Raw genomic sequence first — 14,101 nt, 5'->3', positions numbered from 1 at the left:
CTGGGGCAGTGTCCTCTGCTCTCTGCCCGGGCTGCCTTTCCCCACCACACACCAGGCAGCACCAGTAGCAGGTCCTTTGGGAGCCCCTAGAGCGGGGGGCCCTTTTGCTTCTCCCCTCCCCTTGTAAAGGCTCTACAGAAATCCTCTCATTATATATGGGCAAGGCACTGGTTTGCCAGGCACCAGATATGGCTCTGGTTCCAAAGTGTCTTCTAGCTTTTTGCGTTGGGCTGAACTGCAGCTCTTGGCATCTCCCTCAGTGCAAATACAACATTTCCACCTCAGATTTGCCAGGCAATATTGTGATCCACTTCCAGTCATACTGGTACCTTTGGGTACCAGTACCACACAGACAGACGGACCCCCATGCCCTCTAACGACAATGCTTTCATCCCTTAATCCTCACTCCTCTCCTTTTGTGGCCCCTTAAACTTTTCTAATACAAGCAGGCAAAGCAAAGCTTTGATCTGAAAGCAAATAAAGCCAAGGAGATGCATGGCCCGAAGTCTGCGAGGACCCTTTCAAAAAACAGGACAGCCAGAGAATTTCTGCTGGCGGAATCCTGAAGTCTCCTATCCAGCTGTGAGTTTAGCAGACACCACCATTATCACATGGGGTACTTGTTCCTTCACCTAGCCTGATCCCTACAGCACTCTGCTGCACTGGCTCCATAGGGAACAAGCATATGGTCCTAGTTCAGAAACATTTAGATGCTTTAAATGAGTATTTTAAAAGTTTAGAGCTCTAAACAAGAGGGCCTGTCAGTAGTGTCTCAACTCTTTTCTGAGATGCATTGCCATCATGTTCAGGGTGAGCTCGCCACCCATACAGCAGTGTCGAGATATCTAGAAAGCTGTCCTGCCTGGCTGTAATCTATTCCTTTTCATCAAAACAGTTCACAGAACAGATATATAAACACTATCCCAAACAGGGGAACAGAGGCAAAGCAAAAGTATTGTCTGATGTCAAACTTGCATCAGAACCAAGACTAGATTAAGCTGGTTCTTCCAGACCATATTCCCATACTCACCCTGTTCCCACAATAGGTTTTAACACTACAGAGTGGAAATACTTTGTCTTATAAGCACACAGTGAACTGCTGTTCCAATCTGTATTTGTCATGCAGGCCCACCAGTGAATGTCAGCTGCAACATTTTCATCAACAGCTTTGGTTCGATCGCAGAAACGACTATGGTAAGTAAAAAAAATCACAGCACAGCTGCTTAGCTACTGGCTCAGCCTCATTGCACTCCCAGCAAACGCAGCATCACCTTCCTCTTTAGTGTGACCAGAGGAAAATACTGTCTCCATGTTCCCAAGTTTACCTAAGGTTTGAGTAAATTAACAGTCAACACACAAGACTCATACTGCATGTAATTGAAGATCACACAGTCTCCATCTGCTTCTCTATGAAAACACTGTACAGGCAAAGTATAAGCATCAGAAAAGGAAACAAATAGTCTTTTCTGAAGACTTGCCTAAGGCTCCAAGCTCAGAGACAGTTGCAAATACTTTAAGTGCATATAAATCCAGCAGTTTAAATCAATGCTTTAAGTGAAGGGCAATCAGCTGAACTCAAATTCAGTCTGCACCAGATTTTGGATGCCCCAAAATTAAGATAATCACTAGATTATTATTTTCTTGGAGACATATTTCTGATAGACAATGATTTTTAACCAAAAAAAATCAAAACCAATATTTGCAAGTTAAGGCTCACTTCAGACAAAATTAGTGAACATGGCTAAAGGCTGTATCTAATTGGCAAGACACTAGGAGCAGAGGATAATTGCGCCATCTGAAAACCGTTAAAGATTTGTTGTGACATAATCAGTGAACAACAAAAGAAAACTCTGGAGGTACAGTGCCTTACCTCTGTGCTAATTAAAGCTAATCCAGAAATATGGAGTTTAATTAAGCTTTGGTAATTCTCTTTCTGGAAAGATGTTGAATAAAGAATGCAGGACTCCAGCTCCAGGTGTTTTGTGCATTGAGGCAGGATGTTATAGGCTTTATATATAGATCACACTCCCTGATTTGAGTAAGTTGCTTGTCATGCACACCACTGTCAGAGGAGATCAACAGCTATATATCTGGGGTTATAAGTCTTTTCTGACACTACACCATTCTTCTGGAAATGTTTGGGGTTGGGGGCAGTTCAGTTCCAGTAGTAGAAAAAAGCTGTTACTCTGTCCAAGCACAAAGAAACACGTCATAGTTGGATTGCAGAATTTGTCAGAGTTCATAGGTTATAACTGTATTCATGGATTCATTTGTATATCAAGCAAAAAAGAATGAACTAGAACCAAAATACACATCTGTTCCTAATGTACTACTTTGTTGGACACCTCCTTTGGTGTTGCAGGCAATAAATACTCTGTTCCTACACAATCTAGCAGAGGTGATCCACCGATTGCAAGGGAGAGAGGCAGACCCACAAGGGATCCCCGTGCAGCATACAGAGCACAGTAGTGACATGTTTTTTGGTAGTTGCAAGATGCATTGGAGCAGTCATACAAAGACACCACAGGATCCCAATAAACAGGATGGTCCATAAAATTAGCATAGACTAGCATGAGGGAGAGATGCAGTTCACCTCCAAGACATGCTGCAGGGACTTGCTATCCTATCCAGATGCCACTCATTTCATAGTCTATCTTCCACATAAAAAATTCCCATGGGAAGCCAAGAACACCCTCTGGGCACACTGCTTTGTCTAGAAATACCCAAGCCAGCTCTGACAAGCTAGTCCAGATGTCAGGCTGACGCAGCATTGCACACAACCTAATATAATGTGCTGCTTTGGGGACAGCAATTCTGCTTGTAAACACTGATGAGAACACAAGCAACACAGGTACTGAAGCATCTAAAACCAAGAGCCCAGCAAGTCAGAGCAGTCTTTGGGATTTGCTAACTTGGGATTTGCTCCGCAGAGAAGCCAGTCTCTCCTCGCTGTTTGAGGATGCAGCAGGTCGAACAGGCAGCATCAGCTCCCCACCACAGTTCCTGATAAGGGCAGAAGGTCCTGTCATGAAGGGAATTTGAGACAGACCTGACTACTTTGAATTCAAACCAATGATCAAATATCTGGGGCAGTGGGAAAGTGTGGGTGGCAGAGAGGCAATTCAGTGTTTTACCATAAAGAAAGCAGTATTCTATCATCAACCCTTGGGACTGATGATGGTAACACTCCCCCAGCTGCTTTGCTGGCCAAAGAGGAAGAACAGCATTATGGTTTAAACCTCAACCGTTAGGCCTGACAAGGGAACCTGCGATTGGGAACACAACCCTGTGAACCCAACAAGTGCTTCAAGGAGCAAGATACTATGAACTACAACAGCCAGACAAATGCAGGCAGCCTCCTTCTGTCCCAAAGCATGACTGCAATAGTGCATCCAACAGCAAGGGATTGCAGAGGACAAATGCAAAATGCATCCACTTTATCTGCTTATTTTTATTAAAAACACCAAACAACCCCCAACCACAAGCTGTTAGATCCCTTTTTGCTCTTCAAAAGCATAAACACCTTCCACCCCCAGACATACCAGAGAGGGAAACCTATAGCAAAGCTACAAATTCTTCATTCAAAATGCAACAGAAGTCAAGCACCTAGGGAACAGGGTCTTGGTTTTAAGTGAATAAACTGCACCAGCTTTGGCTTTTCTTTGTAGCATAAGACAACTGGTAGGATTATCTCAGCATTTTATCTAACAAATCTCCTGCTATAACAACAAACTTGGAATTAAGCAATGCCCTTGATCTCTCTTCTAGTGGAAGCTGCAGTTTTATGGCTCACTCACTGGCTTAGGCAGTTGGGAGCATTTTATATACAGTGAAGGCACATGGAGAAGGAGGAATTTTTATATATATATATATATATAAAATCACCTAGAGGTGCTAGGAACTGGATTCAATGCTCAAGATGACCCCTCCGAGTCTCACATTTTAAAAAGGACCCACACATAGGAAACAAGAGAGCACAAGAGAAAGCAAGCCACAAAACAGCCAGTACAGGCTCCCCTAGACACAGCATATATATGAAAATTTCTTTTTGCTGCTTTCATGCCATAGTTATCCCATCTGAAATGAGCAAACCAAATGCGACCTTCCAGCCAGCTGCAACACAGCCACAATTGGTCTCCCAGCATCACCTAAGGACAGGAGAAGCTGGAGGCTGCAACTGTCCAAATGTTAAATACTTGTTCAGAGATATCTGTATAAGATATTTCCAGTGAGATAACAAACCATCCTCAAAACAGACTAAGCAATTCACTCCAGCCTCACAAGCCACAGTGCAGCAGATAGCAAATATGACTGATGAAGCATATGGGTCACACATTTAATACTGGGCCCACTCACCCCAAGGTCTGCAAAAGACTAAGTATCAATGCACAAAGCCTGTAGCAAAGGTTTTGAGCTCAATTTTCTGCAGTCAGTCATTCTTAAAACCAACCATCAGTCCCACAGAGATGATAAGCATATAACAAGTCACACAACACAAAATGAAAAGGTTTTCACAAAATCTCACAGTCTGCTGCAGTTTCAACATCATACCTGCAGTGTTTTGGCTATCTATGTGGTTGGAATTTGTCTTTGCACTGAATGGAGAAGAAAAAAAAAAAAAAAACCAAAAACAAAACAGACAAACAAAAACATGAAATGAGACTATGCAACTCAAATACAAGGACATAAAAAAACCCCCACAAGCTGAAGAACAAGACCTCACTACTAAACTTGAAATTTAGCTACAGCCCACCCCCCAGCAGCCCCATCCTTAGCCCAGGAGATACAATTCCCCCTCTTTTTGGGGGGAAACCCAGAAAAACTTTCTGCTTTAGGTTCCAGCACAAAAAACTCACAGTTATTAAGCACCAGGGTACCACTCCTACCCCTCACCACACACCTACCTTCCTCAAGCAACAGACCTCCTCCTCCTCAGTAGCACCTCCATCACAACTGCTACTCACAACTACTACTCACAGCACCTCCTCCCCTTAGCCCAGCTGTGGTTTTCACACCAGGCTTCAAATTGGTTACTTGGCTACAGCTGTGGCAGGGTAACGAGGTCCCTTATTAACCCTTCCAAGGTCTGCTCCAGGTGTGTTTATTTTTTTGCAATCAGTCTGTTGTTTTGCTCCTTTGCAGGGCAAGTAGCCTTAAAAATGTTTGTTCATTCCCTTCCTAGAGAATGAACTCAATGCTAATAAAGCCCCTTGTGCTCTGCTGTCCAGGTGGCATAACAGAATCACCTCCTGAGGGAGGTCAGTCTCTACCCTGTTTTTTCCATCAGCAAAATGTAAATTTATCAAAGTGAAGTCTCTCACCAAAACTGTTCAGTGCAGAGGCTGGTCTGACAGAACCCCTGAGTGAGGGTCTGAAACCAACTGAGTTTTCTGAGAGTCTCCATCCCTTGTTCTCAGCACTACCTCCAGCCTGCCATTGCTTTCATCAGCTCACTCGTCATCAGGTGCCAAGACTGCGGTATCTTGGGAAGGAAAGGTCTCGAATGATCTTCCGTTTCCTTGGCTCCTTGTGAGGTCACTAAGCAGAATTTCATTTCAGCATTATCAAATTGAACTAGTTTGATCGCTTCAGTTATTTTCTTCCTGCCCTGTGTCACTTCACCCTTGGGAGTAAAATGCCTTTGTGCCAAATTGCAAAGCTCCTGAATGCCTTCACAACACAGAGTTGCCGCTCTCTTCTCCCAGGCCAGCCAGAGGAGCAGGCTGCACAAGATAATCAATGCCTGGATGTGATTGGCACACAAATGAAGAACTCAAGTGATAAGAAGGATATGGAGAAAGAGATTTTTTTTGCTGAGTTTGCAGCCCCAGTAAAACCTTTTTTTTTTTTGCTTGAAAGTTCATATCAGAAATTGGTCCATTCTGCCCATCGTTTAGGAATAACTTTGGGCTTCTTAGTGATGCTAATTAAGATCTCATACAATGGCATCCAGGTGAAACACTGCATATCTCCAAGCAGCCAATGAACGAGTGTTGTTTGACTCATCATCTCTCAGCTTGACTGCAATGCCTAGGTGCAAAGCTTTCAACACATAGGATCTTTTAGCTGGTACAGAATATTGTAACCCTTATCTTAGTCTATGTCACAGCTACAGATACACCCCATTTGCTCTCCATGCCTTGTGCTAGCTCCTCAGGCAGTGTTACGTCCAGTTTGCAGTCACAGTGCTTGTTTTTATATTTATGTTCAAATAAGCCTGGACACAACAAATCTAAAAGGCTGCTCAGCACCTTCGATACTACAGTGCAATGTAGCTGTCGGTCATGAGGGGAAAGGCATCTGGGAGGAAATAACCCTTCTCAGTGGCCAGGCCAGGACTGCAGAATAAACCCACAGAGAAGGAAGATCTTCATAAACACAAACACACACACATAGGTAAAATACTAATGCCATAAAATGGCAAAGCCGGAGAATTGCATTCAGTGCATGTAATCTATTTCTTTGACCTTACCTTTTTTATATCACAACATAAATTCTCAGTTGTCTATATTCCAAAACAAAAAATATCCACTGCAAACACTTGCCTCCAAAGGAGGAGCACAAAGAGTAGCACGCACCAGAGTTACTCAGCACACTGCTGAACATCCCCTGGACGCAGGCAGTGCAGTCTCTCACACCACACATTCACGGCATGGCCCTGGACTGTTCCCACGCAGGACATGAGTACAGGACACTTGGTCTCTGGAGATGAGTTAGGAGGGGCCTTCTCACAGCCATCTACTGTGAGAAGTTAATTTTCATTTGGCCCACAAGCACATGATCCCTCATCATGGTGACGAAGACTATGGCAGTCATTCTGTCTATGGCCTCTTATGCCTGCTGTGGTGGCAATGTAAACCACGCTACACCTCTCTTCTCACCCTTTCCTTCTGGCAAGTTTTGCAGCTGAAGTAGTGAATTTGCTCCAGCAAAAAAAGCTTATCCACAGCAACACAGGCTGTTGTAGGGAGATTGGCTCCATTTCCCCCCCCCTTCCAACACTCCATCAGGCTGAGAACACTTCTGGGCAGCTACCACTGAAGTTTCTTCCAAACATGAGTTTAATTTGTGTTGTACATGACATAAGCCCCCAACTGGAGCTGACCTGCTAGCATCCAGCTTATTTGTAGCTGAATAAGCAAAACAACCTTTTACTTTCTACCTATTAGGTCAGTGACATTGATTTCCCCTGACTGCAGTGGCTGCAGATCTTTACATGCAGAAAAGGGAGAACTGAAAGTATACAAGTTGTTCAGGGAGATGGTGCGTGCCATGGGAAGCAGAGATTCAGGGCTGCTCTCCTTTTTCAGGTTTGCGTGATTGGCTAGTCCTGAGCTGAGACCCTGGTTCCTAGCTGTCCACAGCTATTCACATTTTCTCAAGACACATTATACAGGGTCGACAGAGGTGAATAATTAAGTCAGAGGGACCCACTAGGTCTTGTGAAGGTGACATTTGGAGTATCAGCAGAAGGAGAGAGTGTTGCAACTCTTTTTCATGTTTAGAAGTCTGTTCCTTTTAGCATCAAGTCCTTGGTCCATTTGCTGTTGTCACTATCATTAATGTCATTAGCAGCTTCTGTGGTCTGATGACGCAGATGGCACTAAGTGGCTTCAAGCAGATTCTAGACCATGGGCTTGCCTATGAACTGCCCCATCCAAAACCACAAAGCACCCAAGACACAATCCTGTCCAAAGCCTCCAGTGTGACTGGACTTCACAAGAGTCATGTCCTCCCGGACAAGAGGCTGTAAGTTCGTGGTCAAGCAAGAACTTGAGGCAGCAACATCAGAAAGACTCTCCTCCACATGCACCCTTCAACTCTAGAGCTTTGTGTTCTCCAGATGGAAAGAACAGACCTGATGGCAGAGTCCGGGAGATCCCCTCAGAGGTGCCAAATGGTCTCCCTGAAAGAAAGGTCCTAGTGCCTGCAGCAGGTATTAGATATCAGCAAGCATGTCAGACACCCTCTGTTAACTGTCTCTTAATAAAAGTCTTCAAAGTACATTAGTATTAGCAAGGCACCAAAGAAACCCTTAATCATGATAGCAACTATTAGTTTGGGCCAGGGCAGTGAAATTGGTTTATTATATGCTCTTCTTCAGACGCAGTCTGCCTCTATACTTAGAAAATGTCAATTAATTTATGGACATGGAGCTTTTATCCCTCTCCTGATAGCTGCCACATCCTCTCCCCATTTCAATTTGTTGGCTCACTTTCTTATGTGAAAGTCAGCAGAAAAGGGGCACGTAGATCACCCAGGGAAGCTATCGGTCAAACAAGGAGACCAGAAACTGCCTTTAATTGTCCAGAAGAGTGTCTGAGCTCGACCTCAGCAGCCAGCCTTGGCCTGGGGAACTCAAGGGAGCTGTAAGACACACAGTTACGAGGCAGATATCATTTTGTGTAGTGCTGGGGGACTAGCTTCAATTAAAGAAGATGGCCATCTTCTAAAATCTGTAGCACTTATGGCATTTTGACATTAGAGAGGGGAACCCAGAACACTCACGTAAGATTAGGAAAGCAGACTTCACGCACATCCCTCTCATGTTCACATACGCTCACCAAGGGCAGCTGCTTCCATCAGTTCACCTGAGTTACCCTTATATTAGTGGACACACGGGGAATATCCCTTCCATGGACTGCCTGTCTCACTGTGCCTTTTCTTTTCACAAGTCTGGAGGAACCATAGATAGTCACAATATGGGATGGTTCAACACTGAAAGCAAGTTGGCTTCGGTCTCCTTTCCCCCTTAATCCTCTGCAACAGTCGTCTTGCTGACACCAGCCCTTACAACCTCCGCAACTGAACATCGCTTCTCCAGCACCGCGGTTCAGACGAGAGGTCTTGACACTTCACACGCAGCTGACAATTGCTGTGATGGAAGGATGCAAGGATAGGCAGCTTCTCATGCTATGAGATAGCTATAACCTACAAAGCTGAAAATTAACAACAGCTGCTTGAGAAATAATCCTAAAAAGGCTTGCCATAGCTTGGGAATGTAGCCCTAGACATGGTTTGGTTTTGAGAATGATTTTAGTACATGCTCCCCCATTCTCAGCACTTTCAGCCTGCTTTGAGCACTAACTGCATTTCTCTGCTCCCTACTTACACCGGGCAGGATTACAGGGTGAACATCTTCCTGCGACAGCAATGGAACGACCCACGGCTGGCGTACAACGAATACCCTGATGACTCCCTGGACCTGGACCCCTCTATGCTGGACTCCATCTGGAAGCCTGACTTGTTCTTTGCTAATGAGAAAGGGGCCCATTTCCATGAGATTACCACAGACAACAAGCTTCTAAGGATCTCCAGAAATGGCAATGTCCTCTACAGCATCAGGTGAGGTGACTCGATGGGAAGAGCTCCACCAATGGGGGGGGGGGGGGGAGGCCAGAGCTAAACTCTCACTGTTCAAGCCTAAAACGAGAAAGTGAAAACTTTGAGCATGCTGTCAGATAAAAGAAATTAAGGGTTTTTTTAAAGGGGGAGAAAGGGGGAGATCATAAAATTAGCAGTGTCATAGCCATGTGGAGGGAAGGGACATCTGGAGGTCTCCCATGCAACGTCGTCCTGATGATTAACAACAACAGATCAGGTCAGCTGTGGCTTTGTCTGGCCAAATTGAAATACCCCATGGATGGAGAACCCATGACCTCTGTGGGCAGCCTGTGTCAGCACTTCATCCTCTTTCTGGGGCAGATTCCTTCACACAAAAATCATTGAAAATTGAAACACACCCTTGTTTCCCTGACCAATAACTCATCTCTACCTTTCTCAGTCCAAGGACTTCTGTTCCTCACTAGTAGATTCCTTAACATCCCTAATGTAAAATTACATGAGATATTATACTAGCACAAGCCTAAAAACAGCTGTACTACATGAAAACTAGCAGATGTCCATGAAAACTATGCTTTGAAAGCAGCAGCATTTCCTGACAAAAAAATTAGGGAAAATGCTAAATAGAGCTCCATGGCTTTGTCTCAGCATTACTCTTCCCATTTACCCCTTTATCGCTAGATCCAAGAATCCGTCAGTGAAGCTGAACTAATTGCACTGAATTTCCCACAGGAAATTAATCCAGTCCCCACCTTCACTTCACTTCCAACCCCATCCACTCTTTATTTTAAACCAATGAAACTAAGATCAAACTTCATGAGTCTAAAGAGGGAAAGTTTAACTCTATCTTAAAGACTTTTTCACCTCATGTATAATGTAAATTTGCCTAAGGTACACACATTCCATCTCACTCTGCAGCTCCAAGTGGCAGTCATGGGGAAGAAAAAGCAGCACAGAGCTGTAAAATGGAAAATAAACAGCTTAATGCTGCCATGTAGACAGCCTCCATCAAACATCAAGGTAGTTCCAGCCCAAAGACCAGCTCCCTGCTGGCCAACATAGTAAAAGAATTGCCATGCCTGTTGGCTGAATGTGGAAACCTCACATTTCTTAATTTCTAAACACAGGCAGGTAGTAAAACTGCCACCAGCAACTTGGCAGTGAGCATGTCAGAGAGTCCTGTTCCAGACGGGTTTGCAGGAGCACAGAGGGGGAATACCAGGTCACCCCAGCCCTGGAGTTGCTCTGCAAAACAGAGCAAAGACTCAGCAGGGGACATGGAGCAATGTGGCTGAGCTGATCACCATTTTCAAGGCAAAAACTTGAAAACAGTTCAGTTCTTGTTTAAAAAAACAGAACTTTCCTATCTTCCTCATCTCCAAATGAAAATATAGGTTCCTTTTAAAGTATGATTTTCTGTGAAAACAAGCAAAAAAAAAGGACATTCATGGTGGAAGAGCATAAGGCAAACACAAAGAGTTTCCAAAAGGAGAAATAATCTTTCCCTTTTTAAAAAAAAATTTCCATCTAAAGTCCTCTGCCATTTCCTAACTGGCACTTTGCTACTACTATTTGCAGCAGTCAAACTCTAGTCAAGGCATTTACAAGAAGGTGGACTTTGTCCCATGGACCCAAGACTCAGGATGCTCAGCACTGGGTTCACCCAAAATCACCCTTGAGGATTTCACTCTCTGATCGCTTCTCAGCACACACTTGTCCAGCATGGGCTCAGCATCTCATAACCTAGTTAGTTGTAGCCACAGTCACCCCTGTTCCATAGCTGGCAGATATTTACAGCAAATTCTTCTCAAGGGGCTTCTCTGAAGGTGTAATTGAAGGCTTATCTCTCTGATTGATCAGAGATGGAGTTCCCTGCCAGAGAAGTAATGAGAAAAACAAAGTGAGCAAGGGCTAGTGGTGACCCTCTTCTAGTAAGGTGTTTGTTTAAATACAGAAAAAGCAGTTGCTTTCATAAAGAGGAAACTTGAACAGGTTGATTCTTTCTACTGTCACACTTTCTGTCACAACATGCCTCTAAACTCAAACAGAGAATTTCTTCTAACATAAGGATTTAAGTTAAAGTATCTTTCCCTCTTGCTAAGTTTCTTCTAAGTCTGATGATAGAAAAATTCAATTCCTGTCCCCCAGGAAATTCTGCTATTTCTACATCAAAGAAAAAACCTGAAAAATCTAAACACTTCAGGGAACAGCATTTTCAGCATTATCAAACCAAATAACACAAGTCTAGCTATCTGAATCAAATCATTTAATATCAGCTTGTTGAACCAAACAAACATTTTGAGCATAGATCATGGTATAGGGCAGAACAGCAATATACCACAGAAAATGCAGTCTGCACCTAGGGGAAAATGGAGCTTGAGAGACAAAAGTAGAGGTCTCAGGGGTCACATCAGAAATTCAGGAAGGTGCAGAGGTTCATACTGACTTACCACTGAGCATTTTCCCTGCAGAAAATCCCAACAAAGTCTCTTTTTTCCCCCACAGCAATGTGTAATCTTGATCGAACTTTTTTTTTTCTGACACAGAAATGTCCTGTTCAAAGATTTTCAAACAGTCCCAGTCTCTAGGAATGCATCTGGGGGGTCCAGAGAATGGGTTTGGGCTTGCTGCTAATCCAGACTGCTGTGAACCTGAGGCAAGAAATGAAGACTGAAGCAGCAAAACTGTTTGGTGCGGGAGCTCTTTGTTCTGCACAGTCCAAAACAACATTGCAATGAAATGCCATCTGCAGCAGGCAGCTCTGCTGGGAATTATATCACAGATCCAAATGCTCGGTGTTTCTGATGCTTTCCAACACCATGTGTGAAAACACAGGCAGGGAAGAAGTGAATGATCGGTCACTCCCCCCAGCACACCAGTGTGTCTCGGGCAAGGTATCAGCCTGTTTGCAACACTGGATGTCTGAGAGGGTTCACCCCCTCATCAGTACCACAAACTGTTTGGCATTCCCCTGTGCTGTCTTCTCTCCTCAGGATCACGCTGACTCTGGCCTGCCCCATGGACCTGAAGAACTTCCCCATGGACGTACAGACGTGCATCATGCAGTTAGAAAGCTGTGAGTCCTGCGCACATCTCCATTTTGGAGAGGAGACAATGTGTTTTCCCTCTCCCTCTCCAGCTGCAACCTATTCCCAGTTCAGCCTTCACTGGAGACTTGCTCAAGAACCACTTGCTCAGGATTTTCTATTCATTCAGTACACATGACATTTCCTAGCAAAGCCAAACCTTAAAAGATCCCACGAGGGAAGCCCTGGCTTGCTTGTATTTACATTGGCCTTTCACTTTGGAGGAGAAAGATGAAAATGCTTTCAGTTGCAAATGGGATTTTTTTCTCTCTGGATGAACATTTGCCCCTTGTACCTGTTGCTTGTCCCAAAGGAGGGAAAGGGGATGAACAACTCCATTCAGAGAAAGAGGTCGAGTTTGAAAAAATAGCAAACAGCTCGACAAGCCAAATTCAAGAAAAATTGTGATTTATTACAGACAATTCATTGCACACCATCACAGCTCCTGTGCAGGTCATTACCCTAGCTTTTACCTTATGCATAAGCAGTTCTCCCTCAACCCAAATCCCATTCATTACAGCATTGCCAAGGAAGGCCAGGATAAGTCCCCGCTTCCAAGCATAGCTCTCTTCTACAAATCTGTCCCTTTCCAGATCAGTATTTCATATGTTTCACACTGTATTTCTCCCCTCTCCTCAACAGTTGGCTACACAATGAATGATCTCATATTTGAGTGGCAAGAAAAAGGAGCTGTGCAAGTTGCTGACGGGCTGACATTGCCTCAGTTTATCCTCAAAGAAGAAAAAGACTTGAGATACTGCACAAAGCACTACAACACAGGTCAGTGCTGTTTACCCTTAGCTGCTGGGTTCATTAGAGAGGAATTCAGGACTGTGCATTTGCCAGAGTCTCATGCTATATGTGATGGCACTCTGGTGATACACGCCTTGTCCTACACAGCTAGGGACAACATATATATAAATACACATAGATATGTTACCAGTAAATACACACATATATAGGCAATAAAAAGTCAATAGACACAAATGTGTGGAACCCTCTTGTCCGCAGTAACACCTGCATCAGTTCAAGCGTGTTTGGTCTGGACCTCCTCTCCCAACATCTTCTTTTTATCGCTGATGCAAGGGAGCAGGTGAAATTTAAGTGACAAAGGACATACTGCCAAGAGCTTTCTGGTTGCACATTCATATTTCAGAACTGGGCAACAGCTGTTATTTTCCTTCTCTAACAAGGCTCTGGTTCTAGGCAATGCAAGGAAAGTCCCCAGACAATAGCTGAAAACAGGAGGCTCACCGTGCCTTACCAGTCATCTTCCATGTATCTCCCGTCTTCCTCAGGCAAGTTCACCTGTATAGAAGCTCGTTTCCATCTGGAGCGGCAGATGGGCTACTACTTGATCCAGATGTACATCCCCAGCCTCCTTATTGTCATTCTGTCCTGGATCTCCTTCTGGATCAATATGGATGCTGCACCTGCTCGTGTTGGCCTGGGGATCACCACAGTGCTCACTATGACCACACAGAGCTCTGGTTCCCGAGCATCACTGCCCAAGGTAGGGATAACGCTTATCTTCGCAGAGGGGCAAAATGTGAACTTTCTGGGGACAGTGCATAAGTAAGTCACCACGTAGATCCTTCTGCTCAACACAAGAGGCATTCTGCTGCCATTGCCCTATTCCAGTTTAAGAGCAAGCAGAACAAATTCCAGTCCCT

General features: G+C 44.3%; 1 protein-coding gene across 2 annotated transcripts in view; it reads left to right on the top strand.

The window, feature by feature from the left end:
* GLRA1 (glycine receptor alpha 1) overlaps nucleotides 1–14,101 on the top strand; it is a 37,698-nt gene that overhangs the window by 18,076 nt on the left and 5,521 nt on the right. For both annotated transcript variants that reach the window (XM_075056390.1, XM_075056391.1), the window contains 5 exons: nucleotides 1,127–1,194; nucleotides 9,122–9,345; nucleotides 12,336–12,418; nucleotides 13,071–13,208; nucleotides 13,727–13,941. In XM_075056390.1, coding sequence (XP_074912491.1) covers nucleotides 1,127–1,194; nucleotides 9,122–9,345; nucleotides 12,336–12,418; nucleotides 13,071–13,208; nucleotides 13,727–13,941 — 728 coding nt within the window. The remainder of the gene's footprint in view (nucleotides 1–1,126; nucleotides 1,195–9,121; nucleotides 9,346–12,335; nucleotides 12,419–13,070; nucleotides 13,209–13,726; nucleotides 13,942–14,101) is intronic.

Source organism: Buteo buteo, chromosome 24, assembly GCF_964188355.1.
Source record: "Buteo buteo chromosome 24, bButBut1.hap1.1, whole genome shotgun sequence".
NCBI classification, from domain to species: Eukaryota; Metazoa; Chordata; class Aves; order Accipitriformes; family Accipitridae; genus Buteo; species Buteo buteo.
This window is presented reverse-complemented; position numbering and strand designations above follow the sequence as displayed.